The 27,721-nt window shown below is 38.7% G+C and overlaps 1 protein-coding gene across 1 annotated transcript; it reads right to left on the minus strand.

The window, feature by feature from the left end:
• Positions 1-47: 47 nt before the first annotated feature.
• LOC135223167 (diacylglycerol kinase eta-like) lies at positions 48-25,896 on the minus strand. The gene is made up of 11 exons (XM_064261672.1): positions 23,304-25,896; positions 10,064-10,291; positions 9,282-9,393; positions 8,622-8,790; positions 7,868-7,968; positions 6,471-6,667; positions 5,153-5,259; positions 4,693-4,812; positions 3,665-3,799; positions 1,615-1,704; positions 48-197 (listed from the first exon to the last, which is right to left on the minus strand). Exons 1-11 carry the CDS (start codon positions 24,331-24,333, stop codon positions 48-50), a joined length of 2,439 nt encoding a protein of 812 aa, XP_064117742.1. The 5' UTR covers positions 24,334-25,896.
• Positions 25,897-27,721: the final 1,825 nt, after the last annotated feature.

Consider the following 27,721-nt stretch of genomic DNA (forward strand, 5'->3'; position numbering starts at 1 on the left):
TAAGACAATCAACTTGCTAATTAAAGTCACAATATTATTAAAATATATTAATTTGAATTAAAAAAGGTGAAAAGTGGCCTCACCTCCTCTTCAGAACAAAAGTGCATCAAGTGATCTTTCTCATGTGCATGTTTCAATGTACCATCTAATTGGGTTACAGCCTCCCTTAGACTCTCTATTACAGTCTGGTTCAAAGCCTGTGTAGAGCAAAATCACATATTACAACTTTTATAGGGGAACAGTTTTGATTTTAATAAAATACTGTACAATTTTATAGCAAACTTAAAAACATGCAAACATATTGTAACAGACATACATTCTATGTCTGTTTTAAGCCCTGAGTTTTAAGAAATCTAAAGAGAAACATACTAGATTTCAGTAAAGGAAAATCAGAGACCACCAACGTCGGCATACGGAAGCCGCATTTCCCCACTCCCTAGTCATTAAAGATTGGTCACAGTAGATTTCCACACTTCACCCTCCTCCATAAACTCTAACTCCTCCTACAGCTTAATCACCATCTCATTGTCTCATCTTTTCTGAATCTGTGCAAACTGTTGTCTCAAGTTTCCATTCCAGGCAAACCATCAGCAGCTCAGAGAAACACTGTCACCCAAATGTGACGGACAAAGAGCAAAGATGAGGAGAGTCCAATAAAAGACGGCAACAGCCGCTGATACCAGAGCATTCTGACTTAGTCAGGTCACTGTCCAGACTGGGTCTTTGGCCGGCGCCTTCCTGCCATTCTGTATTCTTGTGTGGGGTCAAAGGCTCGAAGCATCTTTCCCCAAAGTCCATAACCTCAGTCAATCGTCCCAGGACAAAGGTACAGTGGATTTGGAATTTGTTTCGATGCACAATTCTCTTACTTTATTTCTGCCTGGTCTCATATATTACATAAACTAAATCCCCATTGCATTTCCTTCAGAGAATAAATGAAGTGAAAAATATTTATGACTCGCAACCAGAAGTGTTCATTCATTTTGCTCTCTTGTAACAGTGTTAGCTTACTTACCCTCTTCCAGTCATGTTAATTGCATTTTAAATGAATCATTACAGTGCACCCTTAATTTACAGAATAGGAGACCGTGGACATTGTGTACATCGAATGTGTTCCCAAAGTGCAAAGGTGTTCCTATTGTCATCAGTTTCAAGTCCCAAGGTGGAAGATTGAAGAGCTGCTATCTATTTTTTTATGACTTATGATAACTGCAATAATCATTTCACACCATGAATTCTTTTTCCATAAAGGGTTTAACATACTCCAGGTTTTGCATTGTGGCACTAATTGATTTGTGAACTAATGTAACCTCAGTGTCATGGAGCTAGTCATTTTAGCTCCTGTATATACATCTTCTGATTCATGTAATAACATTGTATTTCACTAAAATCCATCAATTTTTATACCATTTTGCATTTTTTCTGTTGTTACCTGTGTGGCACCCAATCTTGTCAGATGTCAGTTAATTCCAAAAGTAAATTGTAGACCTTGCACAGCCAAGCACATAACAATATATAAAAACCAAAACATATATGTTATGTCTATGTTAAATTTCATAAAAACTAAAACTTACCAATAATTGATTACACATTCTTTGAAAATATAATACTCACTAAAGACTCATCCTTTAATATAGTAATTATTTCTGTGTGTAGACTCCGTACGCTGGTAACCAGCTCAGTTGCCAACATCCGCAAATTTGGCTAGAAATGAAAACCCATATTATTATTTCCATTCAGATATCCGTAATGCGATAAATGAAAAAAAAAATTTTGTACTTGTTTACTTATATTTTCTAATATTAGGAACTTTGTAAATAACCTTGGAACATAGAAACAAACATCCTTATGCCCCACATAGTATTAGCTAATACCTCTCATTTCATATAGTAACATACTTAGTATTAAGATATGATGTTAAGGCTAAAAGTACCTGGTTATACAACTAGTCACAGCTGAAAATAACCTTCCTAACAGCCCTCAACCTATCAATGTAAACTGGTTTGACATGATGGGAAGTAATTCTTTTCTTAATACTTTCAAACATGCTAATGAAATGGTGGAATAAAAGTAAAGTGTTTCTCAAACGCTAATATATAGAACAAAGAAGTTGGGCCAAATGCCACACACTGGGACCCAAAAGGTCATTCAGCACTGAAATAGAAATTGACAGCAAAAAGGTTTCAAAGATGTAATGAGGAAAACTTTGCAGTTGAACTGTGAACCAATTGTTAGGAGGAAGGGGGGTGGGGGGGAGTAAGATTGAAGAGAGAACATGGAGAACATGAATTAGATGTATCCTTTAAATAGAGTGAAATACTGCAGCATGAAAAACTTGAATCCATTCTATTTTGGCATCACCATCAAGTGACTGATACTCCTGACTATAAATGTCTGACATATATTGATTTCAATATCATAATTATCATCAAACATCCACCATTATTACTGGTGGAGAACATTCAGTTACACCAGGGGCATTTATAGAAACATGAATGTGGCAAAACTATTGATACCTAGCATACTTCTTTCATAGCCACATTCTGCCAAATCTGTTACCTACAGGTGTAGAAATTTTTCATTAATCCAAAACTCCAATGACCATCAAATTATTTTACCAAATATTTTGTTAGGTATACAGGCAGGAAACCAAAACAGGTGAGCACAGTCATATTTACAATCTTTGGCAAAAGCATACTATTAAACATTATTCAATATTTTTTTCAGCACTGATTAATTTGTCATCATTGTGTTCTTCCCAAGAGGCACAGAAATATCTTACAATTATTTAAGGCTGTCCTGACTGACTGATTACCTGCTTACTGTCTAAAATCCACCACTATGAGTTATGCACAAAGGTGAGACAATCACATTTGTAAGCTTGTTTTGTTCCTTCCTACCATAGATTACCTTACTTATCAATAAAAAAAAAAGTGGATAGCTACGTTGGAATTGGCTCAGGTTTCTCACTTAACACCCAAACCTTCCAGTAGGTAGCTGGTCTATGGCAACTCTGTTGGTCTTTCCAACATTGGTTATCCTTTTCAGATCAGTGGTGTATTTCTGTTAACAACTCCAATGTGCAAAAATAGCATCTACAGGTCTAAATTCTAACTGATACTGCAAAAAAACATATAAGCCAAAGCAGTAAGATGTTTTTAGTGGCAAGCATTGCAGATCTGGGAAGGTTTTTATAACTTTTTTTTTCAAATCGGTACTACAACATACGGAGAAATTTTTTCAATGTTAAAAGGTCTGTAACATTAATCAGCATTCTTAATTGGACTTTATAAAAACAGCAATGTTATGAAATTCTTGAATGTACAACAAGCAACACCAAAATAAATTTTAAAATAATACAGGTTTTAAAAGATTATTATATTGTGGACATCAAATACAGAACTGGAGTATGCAATATAAGTGCTATTGATTAACATACTGTATTCTGCATATTACAAACATTTTTGCTAATAATCATTGATGAAAAGTTACAAAAAATTATGGAAAGATAATAAGAAAAGGTTAATTTTGAAAGTGTAGCAAAATATATTCCACTAAAAACTGGGGAGACCAGTCCACTTCGCAGTCTATACGGTACAAAACTGTTGATTTATGCTAGGCAGATTGTGAAAAGAAATTTAAAAACACTTTCAAAGGGACTTACACTTTCAATAACCTTGCCATCTCTCCAGATTTTCTCCAGACAAACTTGAGCTGATGATACCAAATCTGTTAGAGTAGTTTCTAAGTTTGGGGTATTTATAGCTGCCATCTGTACACTACTTATAACTTCTCCAACCTGTTGATACACAGATTTAATGTAATATGCTGAAAATAAACCATGACTCAGTTATTAGAATGATATTAGTTATCATTATATTATGTACATAATGGTTCATACGATTTAAGTTTATAAAGTCTTCTCTAATATATCGAGTAATTAATTTATCAAGAAACATACTAACACGTGACTATGCAGATTCTTAATTCAAAAGTGTTTATTAAAGGTGTAATATTTCTATTACATCTCATGAAATTTCTCCCAAACCAACCCACAAACAACATGATGGTGAACTTATCAAAGCCTATTATAATGATATATAACTTTCTATTTCATCATACTTTGTCAAAGTTAATGTATGACTATAAATCTCCACTCTCAGTATAAAGATATACCATCATGCTGGCCATATAACTATAAATTAAGGCTCAGTGTGGATGAATCTGTATTACAGTTGGTATATTTCCCTAATTCAACCAACACTCAGGCCGTGATTTATTTCGAGATTTTCAGTGGTATAACACTAGGCACTGATTTATTCCGAGAATTTCAGTGGTCAAGTTTTAAAATCAATAAACAAAATGAAACCCATGAAGATTCAGCTAACACATTCAATTAAATACGAGGCATTAACTGGTACAGTATTAATATATTTATACAGATTAGCATTCATCCATATTATCATATTTGATGGAATTTGGTTGAAAAATTGACTGAGCAGCTACGTTATCTTAACAGACTTTTGGCTTTATTTCTAATTAAAAAACACTATCAGTTTCATCAAATCTATTCATATGTCTCTGAGATATTCTGGTGACAACCACAGAACCAATTCAATTCCAAGAGGTGCTAAAGTAAAAAAGTAAACTTATCGGTAAAAAATTATGCTGCAAATGATTCATAAACATTACCGTCAAAGCAAGGATTGCAAGAATAGGCAATTCCTCATCTGCTAACAATGTTGGCTGCTTTGTCTGATTTCCTATACTCCTCTGCTTTTCTTCCCAGGCCTTTAGGGAAACTTCCAAATCCTGTGAAATATGAGCCCCATTATAAATATTAGTTTTCAGATAACTAAAAGTAAAATCTCAAAATGTTTTGTATGACTGTCAAGCATTTATACATACCCTTATCATATTAAAGATAAAGAGGATGTGAAAAAGTCAGCAATAACAATGGGAACCATCCTGCAGAAGCCATGGTTACCATGGTTATTCCCTTTCTCTTAGACTTAATGTGATTCATATATTTCTATGAATGGTTTACCATTATAGTTTCCTATGAACAATTTACCATTATATTTAGGAAATTTTTTCAAATTTATTAACAGTTTCCTGAGGAAAGTCTTAATAAAAGAAGTGTATCACCTACCCTATTTCTACAAAGCATTTGAACTCTATTCTTGTGAACAATCCTAACGATTCCAGGAGGTTGCGTCCAGGCTTCTCCATCAACCTGAATTGGTACACCTTCTTCACCTGTAAAATTAGACATACACCATGCTGTGAAGTTCATAATCATCTCTACCTCAGTATAAATGACAAAATAAATAAATTCCTAATGTTATTCACAAATTAACATTACTGTAAACACACTTCACCATTAAAATACCTATTATACGTACCAATACCACGTTTTAGAAATGAAACATAAAAAAACTTTCAACAGTTTGATGCAAAGTGGCTTGCAAAATGCTTCCCAAATCTACCAATTCAAATTTCATGACTTGTAAGCCTAACCAAAAAGATTTTTCTTACAGGAGAGATAAAAATTGGAGAAAAGGTTAAGCTAAGTTGGACAACTAAGAAGAAACCTAAGAGAAAGGTGGAAAGTAACAGGGAGAAAACCAATGCAGGTGAGGTCAAAGTGATTCCTAGAAAACTTGTAACATACTTTTCTGGAATTATTGTACCAGTATATATACGGTTTGGTTTCAGAACAGTGTGGTTCTCAACATAATCATCATTCTTTCTTTATTTTAGCTTTTCTCTTTTAAAACGTTGACATCAATCAAGTTCTTTTCATACTTCCCTAGTGCATTGAAAAACCATTCTAGTACTACCCTGGAGACTAGATATGGTAGACTTAAGGGGAGTAAAGCTTTATGTGGATGCTATTCAGCTGTTGTATATCCTACTCTGAATACCAACTCTAAACTACCTTTGAGGGACAGAATCTTAAGTACCATTCAAAAGGATAAGTATATCAGTATTACATGGAGCAGGATATATCTTGAACTTTTTCCCTTACGGGATTGAATATGATGAAGAATGACAAGATGAAAGGAAAGAGAAGTCCTCACCAAATACAAGGCAGTATTCGGACCAAAGGAAGCATGCCTTAAAAACCTTGGTTGGGAGCCTCAGATATAGTATGCAAGAGCATAAACAAAACAATTAGGTTGTCCCTGTGTGTAATGAAAACCTTGGAAAAAGTTGTCCTTCCTCCTGACACAAGAATATCTGAGACTTAAAGCAAACATTTATAAGATACATGTAAAACCTGAGAGCTAATATGAATATATGTTGAACTACTTTACTCAATTAGATGCTATACATTATTTAACTAAAATTGCAGCATCCAACAGTAAAATACTCAGAATTTCATTGTAATATCTTTAAGAACATTATCTAGAGAGAAACTTAAGTTAAAAAAAACACCAAATATACTTCAAAAGAAATACAATTACCTGCTTCCCCTAAAATTGTTATTTTTATACTAGAACACTGAGCAATTCTGTGATGCTGTAGGTTGATTATGCGAGAGGCAGCCATCTGTGCAGACCCAAACACTGCAACAACTTCTAAAATTTTATCATCAAAACTTGGAGCCAGGAAACAGTCGTCTTCTTTTGTGCCGCCCCAAAAATTTGTTCCACCCATGAAGCTGAAACAAATTTTTAATTCAATTTTTAATTGACATTTTGTGTTTTATTACAGTATGCTTTGTGGCTGTTGTCAGTTGGGTACTAATAAATACAGTAATAGAATTTTTATACTTTAAAATCTACAATTTGGCAAATAACTAAATGTAGTACAGTAGTACTGGGACTTAAGGTTTGGGGGGGTTGAGTTACTCAGGGATTTTTTCATTCATGGGAGGCCGGCACTCAGGATCTTGGCAATTTCTGAGGGACAACTGAATCAGCTATCTGCCAACAATGACATCAGGTTATGGCAGCTGATGATTCTAAGCAACACTTACTTCCTAAGTGATCCCACGAAAAATTTTAACAATCACCATAATTGATAGTCATCATATGAGATTTCATGAACAGCAAACTAATGTATGATAGTTACTAAAATTACCGATCACAAGCACAGTATTTTATGGCACAGTTCATAGTCCTCATTTCAACAATATCTTGATTATCTAATTTAATTACCACTGTGCTAATTACTTTAGTTCTCAGAGGGCTAATGATGATGTTTAGACTTTATTTATTATATACTATAGCTTCTTAAAAATTCTTCAATTGAGTAATTGGTGATTCACAAAATTTCTTTAACATTTCAAAAACTTACTACGTAATTGTTGTTGAACATATTCTGGACATTCAGACATGAAGAATGTTCAGCTGTGAGTGTTATTCTAGTCTGTAAATTTAGAGATTAGATTATGTGAACTATTCATTAATTATCCATTGGTCACCATGATAATATGGAAGTTACTATACAAATGGTCATCACAACAATATGGAAGTACGTATACACTGACTATGATTTAGTGAATTTGATGACTGTAATAGTTGGGAAATTCTGGAGAACAGGAAATAGTGTTCATAATACATATACACTACCTGCGCTGCTAAAATAAAGCACGCCATCCCTACAGAGAGCTAAGTACTTTGACTTGGTGGTCAGGGTAAACTAATTGAGTATACAAAAAAATGAATGGATAAGACTTTACTGGAGCTAAAATAAATAATTTCTCAAAGGAGGAGTACATTCAATCACCACTTTATTTGTTCAAACAGTTCATCTGGGATTTAAGACAAAAGTTTAAGTAACAGGGTTTTAGCTTGTACTTACACATCTATACCTAAAAACTTTAGGACTCAACTTTCCTGCAAAATCAAACTCTTACCTAGGAATATTAAGTACAACAATGCCTTGAAGTGATGGCAAGGGGATTCTTTCACCATCGCATTCCAACTGCACACGTTGATCAAGATTTTTGTATGTTTTCTGTTGAAGTAGAAAAAAAGAGGAACAAAATTAGATTTGAGACAACTCATGCATGCTCTAGTCATTGTGGATGACAAGGTTCCTACAGCAATGAATACATCTACTTGCACAGAAAAGGGATTTTGACGTAGGAAATGTGTCCTCTTTAGCACTATTTCTAGTAAAATATTGCTATGATACCAGAGAACTGCTAAATTGGACATGTCAGAAGTCTCTGACTCGCTCACCTAAATAAAAGGTGTCGGTATAGAACTGGGGCGAGTGTTAAACACTACCACCTAGTGGTTCCTTACATTTTACTTTAACCTAAATAAGAAGTTAATTAAAGCAATATTAACAAGTTGCCTGATTCAAATTTTTTAATGAGAAGATTTTAGAGACAAAAGAGACTAGTACTTATACATTTTATATCTAAATCAATAAAATACTATGTTATGGGCTTTCTTTTGTTTATACAGTAAATGTGCAGTTTCATTTTAATGCTGTCTACAGTGATTAAAAAATAATTCCTCCTGATAAGTTACTATAAAATAATGACAGCAGTGTCAAAAGGACTGCTTCAAGAAAATATATTCAAGGTAGATAATTTGCTCCCAGAGAAACAATAGGGAAATTATTAAAATGGTCCCTCAGTAAGAACTAAATAAACTTACACATAGCCATTCCTTGGAAGCCAAGACACCATACCACATGAAGTTTTTTGTTCTGGAACGACATTTCTCTGGGTGTTCTTCTCTCTTGTTGTGAAAGTCCAAGGTAATCTTAGCATCAATTCCTATTCCGAAGTAGTTGTTCATGGTACATCTTTCTTCATAACCATCTCTGAAACAGGAAAAATGTTTTAAATTACTAAAAACATTATAAATAACATTCAAAATAACAAGTTTATCAGTTTATTCTCATCCATATGCTAAGTCAAGGCATAATAGTACGTACTTCTAATACTACTTTCATGCTCAGAATTCACGTTGAATAAAAACCTGTCCATATAAAAGTTTACAACAAACAAAAGAAGAATGTTTACACTTTAGCTTTGGTAACATCATAAAGTAATTAAACATAATGCCCCTATGATACTTAAATTACATATACTGTAATAATAAAACTATTTAACACATATTTACAGTAGGTCTTTTAGCAAAGGAAAACTGAAAGTAGAGGTCTTGCAGTTACACTATGAAATAATTGTTAGGAGAGGGTGGAAAGTAAGATGGAAGAGATATGACAGCACCACCCCTTTATGTGGTTAAAGCTCATAAATATAATACATATAAAACAGCATTACATATAAAATAATAATCTGGGATACATACAAACAAGAATCATCCAGGTCCATTAATGGGGATGCAGCAGCACATAAAGCATCTGCATTTGCCAAAAGAACTTTGCTGATTAATCCACCAGCAGCTACACCAGCTGCTATGTCTGTAAATTAGACAAATTAAATGTAATATATATATATTTGTATGCACACACACACACACACACACACATACACTCTCTCTCTCTCTCTCTCTCTCTCTCTTCTCTCTCTCTCTCTCTCTCTCTCTCTCTCTCTACGTATGTTGTGATTGTGAAGTCATTTCAGTCAAAACAAGTGATAATACTGTTTCTTTTCAAGGAAAGAACAATTGTATTCATTCAAAACATTTAATTGTACTTGCAATGTTGTCAAATATAGGCAATGGACTAAAAATTTTAGAATAAACTTTTAATGACAAGAACCTTTCACTGAGAATGAAAAATGTACAAATCTTTTCCTTCTCAGCTCAATCCTCATGGTTTTATTTACTCTGCTTATTACTGCCCCTATGCTAACTATACTACCCCCACAACTCAAATCTAATAATTTGCTTTCTTCAATCTCTTCCTTCAAAGACTTTCCTTACTCTACATGATCAAATTTGGAAATCTTCCCATCCTGTCTAGGCATGTCAATGGCACCCCATTTTCATATGGCAACTAAAATGTTATTCTAAAATTGTAAGATACACCTTGCTCGCAGAACAGTTTTGATATGTAAGTACTTATATTTTATATTTAAAACAGATATATTTGAAAAATAGCCCTGGTTCTATATGATAACTGGACATACTTGGCCACATGGGGAGAGACACCAGAGGGTTGATGATGGGAAGGTGTCTCCGAGAAGATCGGCCACCGGCAGAACCCCTTCCATTCTTTCGGCTGGATGGTCCTTGGGCTGCACTATCTCCGCCTTTGCACTTTTCTCTCCCTGAAGTAGTAGATGAAGTGACACTCAAATTGGAGATGTCAGTAGCAGGGCTCTTAAAAGTTGAACCAGTAGAGATGCGTCTTGTAGCTGAAAAATGTATATAAAATAAGACAAAATAAATGAAATGAGCTATCTAAGAATGCTTCCTTCCTTACTGTTAATATCTGGTATTATTATACTGAACTGTACCTATTTAACCATAGTGATTACAGTAATTATGTCTTATATGCTACAAACTTCACCCATTATACAAAAACCTCACCAGAAAAGTTCTTTTACATCTAACCAGTGGTTAATGTTGTATAAAAAACCATTCAATATATAATTTCATTTCACCCCTGATTTTCATTCTAGAAATTTTTCAATTTACATTCCAGTATTAATAAAAAAAAATTTTAAACCTATTATCAAGTAAGTCACTGTAAATGGAGCTATTAAGTCCTTGTCGATACAGTATCTCTAAAAGTTCATGGTGGCAGGAGAAAGATACTACTCAAAGGCAAATGAGATTCACAGTTATACTCACATAAAAAGCTTAAATCAAAAACCAAAATTTCAAGAATCCATAACCTGAAATGACCAACAGGGATACAGCTAAACTTTTGGGTTTACCCAAACAGAAGACTTAGAGTGGTATGCACAACAAAGTTTGACAGAGCAAGGAACAACCTCCAGAGAGCAGGCAGTTACATACTAATGCTGACGTCCCAGCCTGTTCTAAGTAACGACTCATTCAAGACTGTCTAACCAACCACTCCACAGAAAATCTATGTTACCCACAATCTCATAAACACTCTACCTTATTCCAGAGATGAGTGAACCAACCTGAGACTAGAGGTCGCATGTACAACTCCCTTGGTGAAACCCTAACTATACACACTGGGCAATGATACCTCCACCAATGGACTTCTGGTTTATATCATCATGCCATTCACAACATATGTACAGTCAAACCTTGGTTTTTGTACGTCTTTTTTTTCCTACATTTCAATTTTCGTAAACTTTTTTCAACGAAATTTTGTCTCAGTCATCATAAGTTCCCTCGGTTTTCATACACTCGGAAACGCTCCGTCCAGGGCCCAGCGTGTGAGCAGGCCCTACATCAAGCACCCAAACAAAGCACCCTGTATTCTCTCATGACCCATTCTGGCTTTGTTTCTCGCTGAACATCCATCTCTGCGCTAGTAGTCCGCATCACAGCACGTGTTTGTCTTTTGTGCTAATTTTGCCGTAAAAACTCATTGCAAAGTAGCCATCATGCGACCAAAGAAAGTTGCAAGTGCCACCCCTTCAGTAAAAAAAACCAGCAATACGATTAAATTCAAGAAAGAACTTGTAGCAAAGTATGAAAGTAGTGCACATGTAGCTGATCTTGCTAGGATGTACGGCAAATCAGTGTTGACGATCAGCTCTATCCTAGCAAAGAAACATGAAATCAAGGCAGCTGATGCTGCAAAAGAGGTCACTTCATTAACAAAACAGAGATCGCAACTAGCGGAAGATGTTGAAAAACTTCTGTTAATGTGGTAAATGAAAAACAGTGAGAAAGCTAGGATGCTGCATTTTGATTTATGTAAGAAAATGCCAACAACTAATGCTGCTCTTGGTGATTTCAAGGATAGCAGTGGCTGGTTTGAAAAATTTGGAAAGCGTTTAGGCATCCATAGTGTCGTAGATCATGGGGGGGCTGTGAGCTAAGATAAACGTGCTGCCGAAGAATTCATTAGTGAATTCAAATAGTATCTTGAGACTGAAGGATTCCTCCAACAACAGGTCTTCAATTTGTGATGAGACAGGGCTGTTTTGGAAAAAATGCCAAAACGCATCTACATCACGCAGGAGGAAAGTTCATTGCCAGAGCACAAGCCTCTGAAGGATAGGCTAACACTCTTGAACTGTGGGAATGCCAGTGGGGATATCAAGTGAAGCCCCTACTGGTGTATCACTCTGAAACTCCCCGAGTGTTTAAGAAAAACGATGTGAAAAAGAATAAATTCCCTGACTTTTCATATACCAATGAAGACTAATCCCACAGACCACTCTTCAACCTTCATGAAATGATGAGCTGAGTTTATGCTTCTAGTTGTCACATTCCCAGAAGTCATCTAACCTGCCCATGGGCAACTTTTCTCATTATGATAATAATGTAATTAACCCATGCCCAGATAAACGGGGTGGTTTGGAACCGGAAAGGGGATTCGTGCAAAAAAACTGAGCCATTCAATAAATGTTGAAAGCGACTAGAAAAGGCTCATTAAAAACAGAAACCCCAACTAGGGATTAATCAGAAGATAAAGAATACATGATAACACAATGTGTAAAAGATTCATCATCCAGTTTTCTCTCTCTTTTGCAAGTTGATATCATGTCAGTGAAAACTTCAAAACACTTATTCTCCTCATTATTTTCATGGCCAGTTTATTTCGTATCTCTATATTCAGTCTATTTCATATCTCTATATATATACATTTAAAACTTATTTACCGTCTGCAATAACTTCAGTTATATCCCATACATTTGGTAGTTTTTTACCTTTGTCCTGAGACATTATCCAAATTTTACAATTCAAACTGTTTTTATTTTGTGTCATTCCTTCATGTTACTGCGGCTATTTTATACATCTTTCCTCGCATTTTCTAGCAAACAAACCTTCTGACATCTATCTTGATGCTAGAACTCGAGGATTATTCTATATACAGGAAGTCCCCGGTTTACAGGGGGGTTCCGTTCCCAACAGCAAGTTGTAACCCCAACAAAACACCTTCAACAAGAACATCATAATAATAATGGGAAAAATGGCATTTACAGCACCATAAAACAGGGTATAGCCCAGTAAAACCATTTATGGCACTGCAAAATCAGGTTAACGGCACTGTGAGCAAAGCATTTTACATTCGGAACGCTGTAACCCGAGACTGCCATAACCCGGGGACTACCTGGTAGTGGCATCACAACAACTCTGGTGGTCACTAATGCCTAAACTACATTTTTTCAGCAAATAATATTTACAGATGTACTAAGAGAAGTCTTGATAAAAATTAGTAATTCACATACTACGTATACCCAACTTATAAATAGCATAGAACTATTTCTATATGTATTCCTAGCACATTATTACAGTTCCACTGGTCAATTCTAGCTTATCCTGGTCAAACAGAATGATACAGAAAAATCCTTATACTATGACATTAAATACCCAATCGAAAAGTTGACAAGTAGTGCTAACTATTTTTTCTGTTAAGAAAAATAATTCCCTCTTCTCAGTATGTACAACCAATCTTGAGCCACTGACAATGGCATTGTCTTCAAAATATCTGCTATTTCTCTTCCAACTACCAAAATGTGTGCTAATACCTGAAAGAAGGGAAGTTCTGGCTCTCTAATGATAAAAAAATCTAATCTCAAATCTCAATATGTTTAAAAACAACACTGAAATTCTACACTTGTGTGCACTTGAAAATTCACTTTATATAAAAATTTTACCTTTTTGAATTAAAATTTCTTAAGCAGATTACAACAGCAGCAGAATTACAATAAAATGGAAGACAAACTTGGTGAGAAATCACTGTGTTCAAAATTATGAAAAACAGCTCTAAAGTCTATGCCAGCATCTAATTTGGAGCCATCAGTATTCATAATTACAACATTTTTATGTTCTTTTGATATAACTATATCTTACCCAATTTGTAATATCTACAAGAAAACTCCAAAGAAAATGTCCAAAATAACTGCCTGGCACTACATGAATGATGTGTATGTTTATTAATAATCCAATATCAGTACAGAAAAATATTTGACAGACTGGTTTATGTAATGTACAGTATTAAATTTACTATCTCAAACTTATTTTAACAAACACCCTACCTATACAATTGCTGTATTTATTTAGAATTATGAAATCCTACTTTATCTTAGAAAACATTTACTTTATAACAACTCCAATTTACAATAGCTTATGCGCCCAAGACTGAGGACTATTTCTGAATATATAGTGTATCTGTATCCTAGCTGGGCAGATACACTTATCATTATAATATTAACACTTGAGTGTAAGTCTTTTTTTTTTATTTTTTTTGGATAGTAAATGTGGTAGCAAATAATATTTGTGGCTTAATATTTGTAACATTAAAGTTGTGTATATATATGAAAAAATTATATGATATACAATATACATATCTTTACTAATCCAATTCACTGAATTCATTATATATCTGAAAATTTGGTATGGTATACATGCAAGGTAAATAATATGAAAAAGTTACCATTTTATTATAATATTTGAGAGTACTGAATGTAATTTCAAGGTACTATAGTGTACTTATTTTTCAGAGAGAAAATCAACACTGAATCTTGACTATGAATTTTGAGATATTCAGAGAATCAATATATGAACCTAAAATTAAATATATAAGCATTTATTATCTAAAATGATAATATTTATACATTTAAAGGGATGCCCAATCATATTTGATGTGATTAATATCCTTATCATAATCAAAACATTACTGTATATAAATATCATATTCATTTTTGTCACTTACACACAAATTTTAGGCCACAAATATCTAACATCAAATTCACTATGCCGTTAACATAACTTAAACCCAACAGTATTAAAAATGATATTGTAATGATACAATTAAGTTTGTTCATACTTACCTGGCAGATATATATATAGCTGTATTTTTCCGAATCCGACAGAAATTTAAACACTTACGACACACGCAGTGGGAGTCAGGTGGTTAGTACCCATTCCCGCCGCTGGAGGCGGGTATCAGGAATCATTCCCATTTTTCTATTCATAATTTTTATTTCCACTGTCTCCTGAGGGGAGGTGGGTGGGTACTTGATTATATATATCTGCCAGGTAAGTATGAACAAACTTAATTGTATCATTACAATATCATTTTGTTCATGAAACTTACCTGTCAGATATATATATAGCTGAATCCCACCTTTGGTGGTGGGAGTAGACTGAATAGAAGATTTTAGGAAACATATATATGCAGATAATTGATATCTTGATTCCTTACCTGTTAGCATAGCTGACTTCGTGGTTACTGCCGCGTAAGTCTGCTTTGTGCTACTAGAGTTGCCAGCGAGGTAGAGACCTATATAGCTGGTGCACTCCAGATGGATCTGTCAACGGCGAGACCACGACGTGACTAGACCATTGACCATACAAATGAGGGCAACGAAGTAAACCAAACCACCTGGCGTAGCCTACCAAAAGTATCCCACATAGACTAAGCTAATGGAAGGGAGATCCGCCGCAGGCGGTCAACCCCACAACCATAACACAAGTTAAAAACTCCCCTAAACCATTAAAGGATAGGATGAGCGCTACCTCCTGCCCCCAAAACAGTGTCTGCAGCGACGTATGGTCCGAGCGAGTAACAATTTTCGTATGTTGCTTTCACCTCCCGCAGGTAGTGTGAAGCGAACACCGAATTGCTTCGCCAATAAGTGGCGCCCAAAATATCTTTGATTGCCATATTTTTGTGAAAAGCCACCGAAGTAGCAATAGCCCTCAACTCGTGGGCTTTCACTTTCAGAAGCTCCATGTCACTTTCACTACACTTTTCATGGGCTTCCTTAACCGTACTTCTTAAGAAGAACGCCAGTGCATTCTTCGACATCGGAAGATCTGGTTTTTTCACAGAGCACCACAAGTTCTCCGAAGAACCTCTGCATGCTCTGGTTCTCTGCAAATAAAACTTGAGAGCCCTGACAGGACACAGGACTCTCTCAGCTTCAGGTCCCACTAGCTCCGACAACCCCTTGATCTCGAACGTCCTCGGCCAAGGGTTGGAAGGGTTCTCGTTCTTTGCTAAGAACGTAGGACTTAAGGAACAAACTGCACTATGATCCTTGAACCCAATATGCTTGCTTATGACTTGAATTTCGCTAACCCTCTTCGCCGTCGCCAGAGCGGTTAGGAAAATGGTCTTCTTAGTAAGATTCCTAAGCGAGGCTAAATGGAGCGGTTCAAATTGACTCGACATGAGAAACTTCAGTACCACGTCTAAGTTCCACGATGGTACTTTAGGTTGGAGAACTTTCACAGTCTCAAATGATCTAATGAGATCATGAATGTCTCTATCATTCGCTAAGTCGAGTCCTCTATGTCTGAAGACCACAGAAAGCACGCTTCTGTAGCCTTTAATCGTGGGAACGGCTAGTTTCGCTTCTTTCCTAAGGTGAAGAAGGAAATCTGCTATCTGGCTCACAGAGGTTGAGGTGGAGGAAATGCCCTTCCTTCTGCACCAACTTCTAAAGACAGCCCACTTTGATTGGTAAACTGCGATTGAGGAGGGCCTCCTTGCAGTGGCAATCGCCGTTGCCACAGGTCTTGAAAAACCCCTCGCTCTGGCCAACTTCTTGATAGTCTGAACGCAGTCAGACTCAGAGCGGGGAGGTTTTTGTGGTACCTCTCGAAGTGGGGCTGTCTGAGTAGATCTTTCCTTAGGGGCAGAGTCCTCGGAAAGTCTACTAGGAAGGACATCACCTCCGTGAACCAGTCGGCCGCTGGCCAGAAGGGGGCGATGAGGGTCATTCTCGCTCCTTCTGATGCAGCGAACTTCCTCATTACTTCCCCGAGGATTTTGAATGGGGGAAAAGCGTAAATGTCTAGTCCCGACCAATTCCACAGTAGGGCGTCTACTGCCACTGCTCCCGGGTCCAGAACTGGGGAGCAATACAGCGGAAGTCTCTTCGTTCGGGAAGTTGCGAAAACGTCCACATGAGGACGTCCCCACAGCTTCCAAAGCGCCTGGCATACTTCCTGATGAAGGGTCCATTCCGTCGGCAGAAGCTGTCCTTGCCGACTGAGAAGGTCCGCTTCGCACGTTTTCCACGCCTGACACAAACCTTGTCAGAATCGTGACGTTTTGCGACTTCGCCCAAATCAGGATATTCCTCGCGATGACGAACAGAGAAGGAGAGTGAGTTCCCCCCTGTTTCCTGAGGTATGCCAAGGCTGTGGTGTTGTCCGAGTTTATCTGAACCACTTTGCTGGAGACTTCCTCCTCGAAGAACCTTAGAGCAAGGTAAACCGCTGAAAGTTCTTTTAGATTGATGTGCCAGGACACCTGTTTCCCCTCTCCAGGTGCCTGACACTTCTCTCCCTCCCAGTGTTGCTCCCCAACCCGTGGAGGACGCGTCGGAGAACAACACTAGGTCGGGGTTCCGAAGCTTGAGCGAAAGTCCTTCCGCAAGCTTCTTTGGATCCAACCACCATTTGAGGTGCTTTTTCACTTCTTCCGTCAAAAACAAGATCTCTTCTAGATCCTGTTTGCGTGACCAATTGCTTGAGAGGAAGAACTGAAGTGGTCGGAGGTGCAACCTTCCCAGAGAAACAAACTTCTCCAGTGAGGAAATGGTCCCCAGCAGACTCATCCATTCCCTCACCGAGCATGTTTCCTTCCCTAGAAAGGCCGACACTTTGTCCAGGCATTGAAGTTGTCGCCCCTGGGACGGAAAAAGCCCGAAAAGCCACTGAGTCCATCTGAATCCCCAGATAGACTAAGGATTGAGAAGGAGTCAGATGCGACTTCTCGAGATTCACCAGAAGTCCCAGGGACCTCGCTAACGACAGAGTCGTGTGAAGGTCCTTCAGACACCTGTCTTGCAATGAGGCTCGAATAAGCCAGTCGTCTAGGTAGAGAGAGATCCTTATTTCCGCAAGATGGAGCCACCTCACAACGTTCTTCATAAGAACGGTGACACCATCGGCGCCGTGCTGAGACCGAAGCAGAGTGCCCTGAATTGGAAAATCTTCCCTTTCAGGACAAACCGCAGGTATTTCCTTGATCGGGGATGGATGGGGACGTGAAAGTATGCGTCCTGAAGGTCTAACGAGACCATCCAATCCCCCGGTCTTAAAGCTGCAAGCACGGATTGAGGTGTCTCCATCTTGAACTTCTGCTTGGTAACGAAGCGATTTAGACTGCTGACATCCAGAACGGGGCGCCACCCCCGACTGCTTCGGCACTAGGAACAGACGGTTGTAAAACCCCGGAGAACTCCGGTCGAAGACCTGTTCCACTGCCTGCTTCTCGATCATTTGATCTAGTAGATCGTGAAGCACTTTCTGCTTTTCTCCCTGATACGACGGAGACAAATCCTTTGGTGTCGAAGACAGCGGGGATAACATCAGGAAAGGAATTCTGTACCCCTTCTTGACGATGTCCAGAGACCAAGCGTCGGCACCTCTCTCTTCCCAAGCTTTCGCGAAATGTAGAAGCCTGGCTCCTACCGGTGTCTGAAGGACTTCCCTCTCACTTCTTGCTCTTGGAAGGAGGGGGTCTTGCCTCTGAAAGAGCCTCTTCCTCGAGGGGCTGGCTTCGAGGAAGAAGCGGATCGAAAGGGCTTCGATTTCTTCAAAGCAGAGGACCCAGAAGACGAAGAAGTAGTAGGCTTCCTAGAAGACTGTGCCAGAAGGTCTTGAGTTGCTTTCTCCTGGAGACTGGCAGCTATGTCCTTTACCATAGACTGGGGGAAGAGATGTTCTGAGAAAGGAGCGAAAAGAAGATCCGCTTTTTGCGCAGGTGAGACCGACTTTGCAGTAAAATTGCAAAAAAGTGCTCTTTTCTTCAGCAGTCCCGTGCTGAAATGAGCAGCCAATTCCTCAGAACCATCCCTGACGGCCTTGTCCATGCAAGACAATACACTGGACAGCTCCCCCAGACTGATGGAATCAGAACTCCTGGACCTGGCATCCAATACTCCCAGGCACCAGTCAAGAAAATTAAAGACCTCTAGTGTCCTGAAGAGGCCTTTAAGGTGAAAGTCTAACTCGCTATGTGTCCACGAGACCTTCGAGGAAGACAAAAAAGATCTTCTGGTGGCGTCTACAATACTACCAAAGTCTCCTTGAGCTGAGGCTGGAAGCTTAACTCCGACGTTTTCTCCCGTCTCATACCACATACCAGCTTTGCCACCGAGTCTTGAAGGTGGTAAAGCGAAAGAAGTCTTGCCTGAAGCTTTCCTCTTTTCCATCCAATCATGGACCTTTCTAAAAGCTTGCTTCGTAGAAAGCGACTTCTTCATTCTCACAAAGCCCGAGATCTTAGCAGCTTTGAAGACGAAAACTGAGAGGAGGAGTACGTGGAGCTTCAGGTTGGAAAGTGTCTGCAAAGACTGACTGTAGTAAACGAGTCAAAACCTTGTAGTCCGTCGAAACTGGAGCCAACTGCTGTTCTTCGTCCACTTCGACGAAAGCGTCACTAATTTCCTCTTCAGACACTGGAGAAGTCGGAGGAAGTAAAGAAGAGTCCCGAGCTTTCTCAAAAGAGAAAGAACGGCGAACAGGAAGAGTTCCCGCCTCCGCTTGTGCTTGCGGAAGTGGAAAACTGACGTCCGTAGGCGCGCGTTTGGCGTCCGAAGCCAATCTACTGGCGCCGACTGAAGCGCGCTCAAACGCCGCAGGTGCACACCTGGCGTCCACTTGTGCGCGCTGAGCGTCCACTGGTGCGCGCCGAGCGTCCACTGGTGCGCGCCGAGCGTCCACTGGTGCGCGCCGAGCGTCCACTGGTGCGCGCCGAGCGTCCACTAAAACTCGCTGAGCGTCCACTGGCGCTCGCGAAACTTGCACCGAGTCACGTTCGGCGTCCACTAAAGCGCGTTTGACTTTCACAGAAGCGCGCTCGGCATCTAAAGAAACTCGCTTCTTATCCACAAGTTTCGTAGCAGCGGAAACCACCGCTTCACGAGAGCGAGAAACGAATTTCTCGCCTCCTCTAGAAAGTTGCTGGGGAGCAGAACGAACTCTAGAGGGAGACTCAAACGGAGAGAGAGACGAGCGAGGAGAGGGAGAGGGAGAACGCCTCGACCTCTTCACAGGAAGATTGTCATCCTTCTTACGGCGACGTGGAACAGTCTCTCTCGAAGGAAAAACCTCTCGAAGTTGCTGCTGAAGAGACTGGAGAATCTTGCTTGTAGGTGAAGCCTCCTTTTCTGGGGAGGGGCTGATCCTGTGAGCAGGAGAGTGGCGAGGGGACGCCTTCTTGCTACTCCCAGGAACCGCCACTTCACGCACCTTAGAGCGACTGCGGCGCTCGAAAGAAACATCTAGGGAAGACTCCGCCTCCGAATAATCCTTACGCTTCTTCTGCGGAGGAAAAGCAGCAAACGCACTATCAGGCGACGAGCAAAGTTCCGGAGAACAACTTGGACGTGAAGCGTCCCGAACGCGAGCCGTCCTTTTCAGCGGACGTGATGCGGTATGAGAGCTCCACCCCTTGCGCGGGGAGGAAGCTTCAGAAGAAGAAAAGCACTCCTTGAGAAGACGTGCACGCGCACGCTCCTTGGCAGTCTGGGTAGGTTCGTCAGAAGCTGCCGAAGGCACGCCAGATCGGTGGGGGTTCCTCGTAACCCTCCTTCGACTTTCGACATGCTCTCTCCCCGTAATCTGGGAGTCAAGCAGAGGTCTAGGTCTAGAGGCGGAATGAGGCCGATCTGACGCACCCTCCACTACACAAGGGGCACTTTCACTGCACTTCTCTTCACTTTGCTCTCCAGAGCTAACACTTTTGATTCTAAGTTACGAATCGATTCAAGAATTAGCGATAATGTATTACCTTCTACCGACACTGTCTCAGGGGCCGGAGGCAACACTACAGGGGTAGGAGCATAATCTACAGAAGGAGGGTTAGCAGGAGAATAATTTAAATCTTGCCTACCTGAAACACTCCTGGAGGAAGACCTCCTTAACCTATCTCGCTCAAGTTTTCTTAAGATAGGTTTCATACGCCTTCCATTCCGACTCTGTTAGTCTTTCACACTCCTTACAACGACTTTCAAACGTACATTCATTCCCCCTGCAAACTTTACAAACAGAATGTGGGTCTACTGAAGCTTTCAGTAGCCTACCTCTACATTCAGACATGGAACAAAATCTAGCGCTAGCAGAACTAGACCCTGACATCTTGATCAAAGAAAAATCAATACCAAATTCAAATCAAACCAAAGTCAACGTGTGCCAAGCCACCGATCCAATTCAGATACCAAAAAAAAAACCAAAAGGGATACTCAAGTAGCTAGTAAGTTTCCAAAATCTGGACGGAGGTGCTGCAAACAGGTGTTTCCAGCACCGGCGACAGAAAAATTATGAATAGAAAATGGGAATGATTCCTGATACCCGCCTCCCAGCGGCGGGAATGGGTACTAACCACCTGACTCCCACTGCGTGTGTCGTAAGTGTTTAAATTTCTGTCGGATTCGGAAAAATACAGCTATATATATATCTGACAGTAAGTTTCATGAACAAACTGTTAAGTGCATATGCACTAGCCAGGAAACAGGTTTTACAAGAAATGTGAGGGGTACCCATCACCATTTGTTACAAAAATTTTGCTTTAAAAAAGTTATCCTATATCACTAGTTGAAATTGAACATTCGTAATCTGAATGGTATTATGTACTGAATTTAAAAACAAACTTGCTATTCCCATTTCATACAAACTCTTAAAGCAAAGACCAGGTAATATACAGTATACGTACAAATTTTATAAAAATAAAATCACTGGAAAAACAGGTAGCAAGTGCTCTCATGAACTTTGTACACATCATTACTATTTGGTTAAAAAGTTAGGAACATAAGAATTAGTAAATATAACTAAAAACTAAAGGTGTCAACAAGCAAACTCAATTATTAATATTAGCATAAGTGCTAGTTTCAAATTATTACTGGAAGTATATAAACTATAGCTAAGGAAACACGAGAACGAAGTATCACAAAAATGTTACATATTTTTCTGTTAGGTAGAGGTTTACTTTGTATTCCCATAAAATATTAATAACTTCAATATATTAGTTTTCAAAGTAATGATCAGACTTAAAACTTTATAAAATTATTTCATGAATTACACATTTTAAACCTGTAGTTTCTGAATCAGTTACTTAAAATCACTGCATAATGGAAATTATGACCAATGAAAGTAAACATTAAAAAAAAATTTATGATTGTTAGTGAACTAGTAAGACAGTGTATTGGCCAAAAACCAGACCCTAACGATAAGTTTTATTTTAAATTAAATGCCATTCATTTACAATTCTAGATTTTAATTTCGACTGAAAATTTACTATCTATCTTTTCTTCAATTACATAAAAAACTGTTATCTTAAGAAAGTAATAAAGCTTAATTGTGTTATTTTACTTTGAACCCTGACGATGTGCACATAACACACAAAAGCATTTGGTATCTGAATTTTCTTTATCTGCTTTCCCAGGGATTTTTTTTTTTTGGATACTTGCGATAAAAACCAACAAAGTGCTACAATCCTATGAACCACTGTGCAAGGGGACACTGCCAAATAAGTTGAATAACTTACACCATTAGTTATATAACAACAGGTGTTCAGATATGGTAATTCTCAAATCCTACTATTACATACAGAAATACTTTTTTAACACAGCTAAAACTACATGTAAGAACTACCATGCCAGTAGCCAAACGATACGTCAATCATTAACTCGGCATTACTTCATACGAGTCAAACAAAGCTGTACAGTACCTATGTCAAGAGTGCTAGATTAAAAGCAGCTGACACATTTACAAAATGTAGTAGTAGTAGTATTCCACGAAATAAAGAGTAAACTAGCTTACACATGCATTTCTTCATAAAAGTTTATTTATGATGCTGAATACTCTGTCTAGTAATGCTACAGGCGGAACTTCGTAGGTGACAGGTCAATAGCAGTGAATGGGATTTATTCAATAGCAACTTCTCTGTCTATCAGAGGTGTGGGGGGAAAAGGATACTCAAGGAAGTACCAAATTTGCCTCCTAATTCTCAAGACTACATTTCCTTAATAATGACAGTTCTTGATTAACTTACCTCATCAATGCATTTTAGAACAAAGAGCATGTACAGTAATGACAGATAAAACATGTTTCGTAATTTCAAAAATGTCAAAATCTTGGAGACAGCAATAGTCACCTTATGAAACAAGCATATATATAAAAAGGATAAGAACACTATTCAGTGTGCAAAACAATGTTTAAGACTATAATAATGAATGCAATAGACATTAAAATGAATATTTCAGAAACATTATTAAAAGTAAAAGAACATCATAAAGAACTAACCGTCCTCACCTTTCTCGTCAACTTCATCATCCGTACCAGCTTCTGCACCTTCTACGTAACGTTCTGAGGTAGGGGGGACCATTTCCTCTCCATCGTCAAAAGTTTCCAAATGTTCCTCCTCAGCTAAAGGAACAGTTGGTGTTCTTATTTCTTCAAATTCCGCTTCTTCACCATGAGGCTGTTCTCTGGTTGGTGATGGCCAGTCTGGGGATTCCTGCTTTTTCTCCCTGGCATCTTGATCTGACATGCTATTCACAGATGTCTCTTCTGCTACACTTGCATCCCCTTCAGGAGTCGTATCTTCAAAATTACCCCCCTCTTTATTTCCTGTTCTCTGAGTTTCTCTAACAGTGTCATCTGTTTCGTCACTATCACCTGTTTCAGTTTTTTCTTTATCCTCCTCTTCTATCTCTGCTTCCTCTTCATCACCACCTTCAACCTCCCTCTCTTCTTCCTTTGGCTCTTCCATATCCTCATCAATATCAATAGAATTATTCAAAGAACTTGCCAGAGAGTCTCTTATTTCTGATATTGATTTTTCTTCAAATGCATATGGTTCTTCATCACCTCCAACTTCCATAAGATTATCTGTGGATGACTGAATTCGAACTTCAATATCTTCTATGGCAATACAAGCCCCGTCTCCGTAATCTTTCTCATGCATACTGTTTTTTCTACTGCTTTCCTGCACACTGTTTTTCCTACTATATTCCTGAACGCTATTCTTCCTGGACAGATCGGCAAACTCACTTGGAACTGGTAGGGTTGGAGGAAACTCAAATTCATTTTGGCTTTCTCGACGAATGTCAGGGAGAGGTGATATACACTCATATTTAACTCTTAATTGCTCAAATGGATCATCTAAATTTGGTGTCCTAGGTGGAGAGCCTATTGAGGGAAATTTAAGAAATGATGAGGTATGTAAAGAACCCTGGTGTTGATGACTTTCAACACCAGAAACGGCAGATGTAGGAACACCAAGATTAAACTGAGCTGGAGAGGCTGGCGGTAGTGGGAAATTAGTAGTAATAGAAGACATGAATGGTGACAATCCCTTAACTGGAGCAGGTGACAAACATGAAGCCTCGCGTGATGATGCAGCAACAGTTGAAAGAACCTGAAATAAATTAAAAAATAGCTGTTACTAAAAGATTTCTAAAAGAATTTTCCGAGTTGGAAAGAAAATGAAAGCTACTGTATTATCTTTCTTGATTACATAGTTGCTAAAAATGTTTCTTTAAAACCCTGCAGTTTTAAACTCTAAAAGGTGGTCTCCCTCAGAAAATAATTCATGAATGTCATTTTCACTGTTTTCCTTTTTAAAGAGATGATTGTTGATTTTAATATGTGAATATATTTCTAAGCTTGTGATGTCTAGATAAATCTTATTTTAGAACCAATTCTGTACAAGCTTCATTTATACACACACATTTCTAAACAGCATCCTGATATAATTTCAAAGAATAAACCTGCACTTTTTTTATATGATTTGATTTGATTTATATAGATATTTGGCATTATGCCAAGCACTGGGGCAACTAAGAGCCATTCAGCGCTGAAATGGAAATTGACAGTAAAAGGTTTGAAAGGTGTTACAGGAGGAAAACCTCGCAGTTGCACTATGAAACAATTGTTAGGAGAGGGTGAACAGTAAGATGGAAGAAAGAGAAAATGAATGGATGTACAGTAAAAGGAATGAAAGTAGTTACAGCCAGGGGCCAAAGAGAAGCTGCAAAGAACCTTAAGTAATGCCAACATTGCACCGAATGAGGTGCATTGATGGCACTAACCCCTATAGGGTTTTTTGATATGCTCAAAAGAGGCAAATGCAAAAAGTCAAGGTCAATATGGGGTGTTAAAAGATGCATCAAAAGTGTCATACACAACAGGGAAAGCCACCTCTAGAATATTGAAACACAGAAGGGCTGCCAGTTAACAAAGGAACAGAACATCTGTAAATTAGCCCAAAGAGCAATAATCAAAATTGGATGTGAAAAGAGGGTGGAAAACCATACCAGTCAGTGAAAACGAGGAACACCAGTAGAATAGTCTGAGAAACAATAACAATAGTGGAACTGCAAGAGATCATGCAATATAATGCTAAGATGCATTCACTGTCAATGACATATCAATAAAATAAAAGGTGAAAGAGGATCCACTGAGGTCCAGTCTTTGTCTAAATGCTCTGATGTGGCCATGGTAGTATGGAAAAAACTCCTTGGGTAGGAAACTATCAATGTACCATTGCTCTATTTTTCATTGTACTAAGCAAGTTCCCCACTGAAGTACCACACAAACAGAGGATAAATCCCATATCATTACTTTAAATTCATCCCATCTGGCTCTGAGGCCCACTGAATTATTGAATATGACTCTAGGGAAGTCTAACCACCATTCTTATAATGTTTGGAGGTGTCCTTAGCAATTCTGAAGACTCAGAAACTGGTTGCAGAATGACCCAAAAGCCAGCCACTTTTCTGATCTCTGTAGCGAATTTTTCATAATGCAGCAATAACTACATTTTTATCTGCTTGTTTCACCCGAGACAAATGGAATAGCTACATGTGATAATCTTTCCATGTTAGGAAATCATATTTTTGTGAGATAGATAAATATGATATTGTTAAACTACAATAAAGTTTTGTACATACTTACCTGGCAGATATATACTTAGCTATAGTCTCCGACGTTCCCGACAGAATTTCAAATCTCGCGGCACACGCGACAGGTAGGTCAGGTGGTCTACCTTACCGCCGCTGGGTGCGGATGTACGAACCACTCCCGTTTGCTTGTCAGATTTTTCTCTTCCACCTGTCTCCTGAGGGGAGGCTGGGTGGGCCATTAATCGTATATATCTGCCAGGTAAGTATGTACAAAACTTTATTGTAGTTTAACAATATCATTTTTGTACATGAACTTCCCTGACAGATATATACTTAGCTGATTGGCACCCTTGGTGGAGGGTAAGAGACAGCTAAATAATACAGGTAAGATTGGAAACAACTAATGTTGTAGGATATAAAAACCTTGGTTCTCACCTTTTCAGGATGAAGACTTCATAGATACTGTCTCTGAGTCTGCATTGCCTGGAGAGCTACAGCTAGGACGTGACCTGATGCTGAAAGACTCTCGGATCTACCACTGGGATATGTGATCCCCTATTGTGGTAGAATCCAAGTCGGATCCTGTTAGAGGGACCTTGTCCGCTTACCTAACAGATCCTTACCACTACCTCTGCAAGGAGCCAAAACCCACCAGACCACCTAACCAAAATACAAAGGGTTAATATTACGACAAAAAGAGGTGCCTCCTGCAACCTCTTTCAGACAACCAAAAAACAACAATATAAAATATAGGGTAACATATAACAAATTTACACATGATAAGTTTCAGCTCCCTGCCCCAGCACCGAATCCGCCGATACGAAAGGACCCAAGGCGAAGCATTTATCATATGTGATTTTTACATCACGTAGGTAGTGGTTTGCGAAAACCGATTGGCATCTCCAAAAAGTCGCCTCCATCAAGTTCCGCACAGACATATTTTTTCTGAATGCAAGTGAAGTTGCGATGGCTCTCACCTCGTGAGCTTTCACTTTCAGTAGTCTAAAATGTTCTTCCTTACAGGCAACATGTGCCTCTGTAATAAGGCTTCTCAGAAAAAAGGAAAGAGCATTCTTCGACATGGGCCGAGTGGGGTCCTTTACAGAGCACCAAAGCACATCTTGATTAGCCTTAAGTTGTTCCTTCCTCTTAAGGAAATACTTCATAATTCTCATAGGGCAAAGAGTTCTTTCAGGCTCTTCCCCTACTAGAAAAGATAAACTACGAACTTCAAAGCTCCTGGGCCAAGGCCGTGATGGGTTTTCATTCTTTGCAAGGAAATTTGGAAGAAACGAACACACCATAGAATCTTCCTTAAACCCTACATTGCCCTCGATAGCTTGGAGCTCACTCACTCTCTTAGCTGTAGCTAGGGCCAAAAGGAAGATAGCCTTCTTCGTCAGATCCTTGAAAGAGGCTAAGCCAGGAGGTTCGAATCTAGACGATCCAAGGAATTGTAGAACTACGTCTAGATTCCAGTTCGGTACTACATGAGGACGCTTAATGGTTTCAAATGATCTAATAAGATCATGCAGGTCCTTATCATCGGATATATTTAAGCCTCTATGCCGAAATACCGCCGCCAACATACTGCGGTATCCCTTAATAGTTGACACAACCAGATGACATTCTTCTTTGAGGAAAATACAAGGAAATCCGCAATTTGGGTCACAGAGGTACTGGAAGAGGAAATGTTCTTCCTCTTGCACCAACGTCTGAAGACATCCCACTTTGACTGGTATGCACGCAAGGTGGAAGGTCTCCTCGCTCTTGCGATTGCTTTAGCAGCTGTTGCTGAAAAGCCTTTCGCTCTGACCAAACTTT

Source organism: Macrobrachium nipponense, chromosome 8 (genome assembly GCF_015104395.2).
Source record: "Macrobrachium nipponense isolate FS-2020 chromosome 8, ASM1510439v2, whole genome shotgun sequence".
Lineage (NCBI taxonomy): Eukaryota > Metazoa > Arthropoda > Malacostraca > Decapoda > Palaemonidae > Macrobrachium > Macrobrachium nipponense.

Coding starts and splice junctions, on each gene's coding strand:
- LOC135223167 (XM_064261672.1), bottom strand. CDS start 24,333: ATGTCTTCTATTACTACTAATTTCCCACTACCGCCAGCCTCTCCAGCT. Junction 6,668..7,867: donor GTTGTACTTAATATTCCTAG/GTAAGAGTTTGA, acceptor AATTTGTTTCAG/CTTCATGGGTGGAACAAATT. Junction 3,800..4,692: donor TTGCAATCCTTGCTTTGACG/GTAATGTTTATG, acceptor GTGTATCAACAG/GTTGGAGAAGTTATAAGTAG.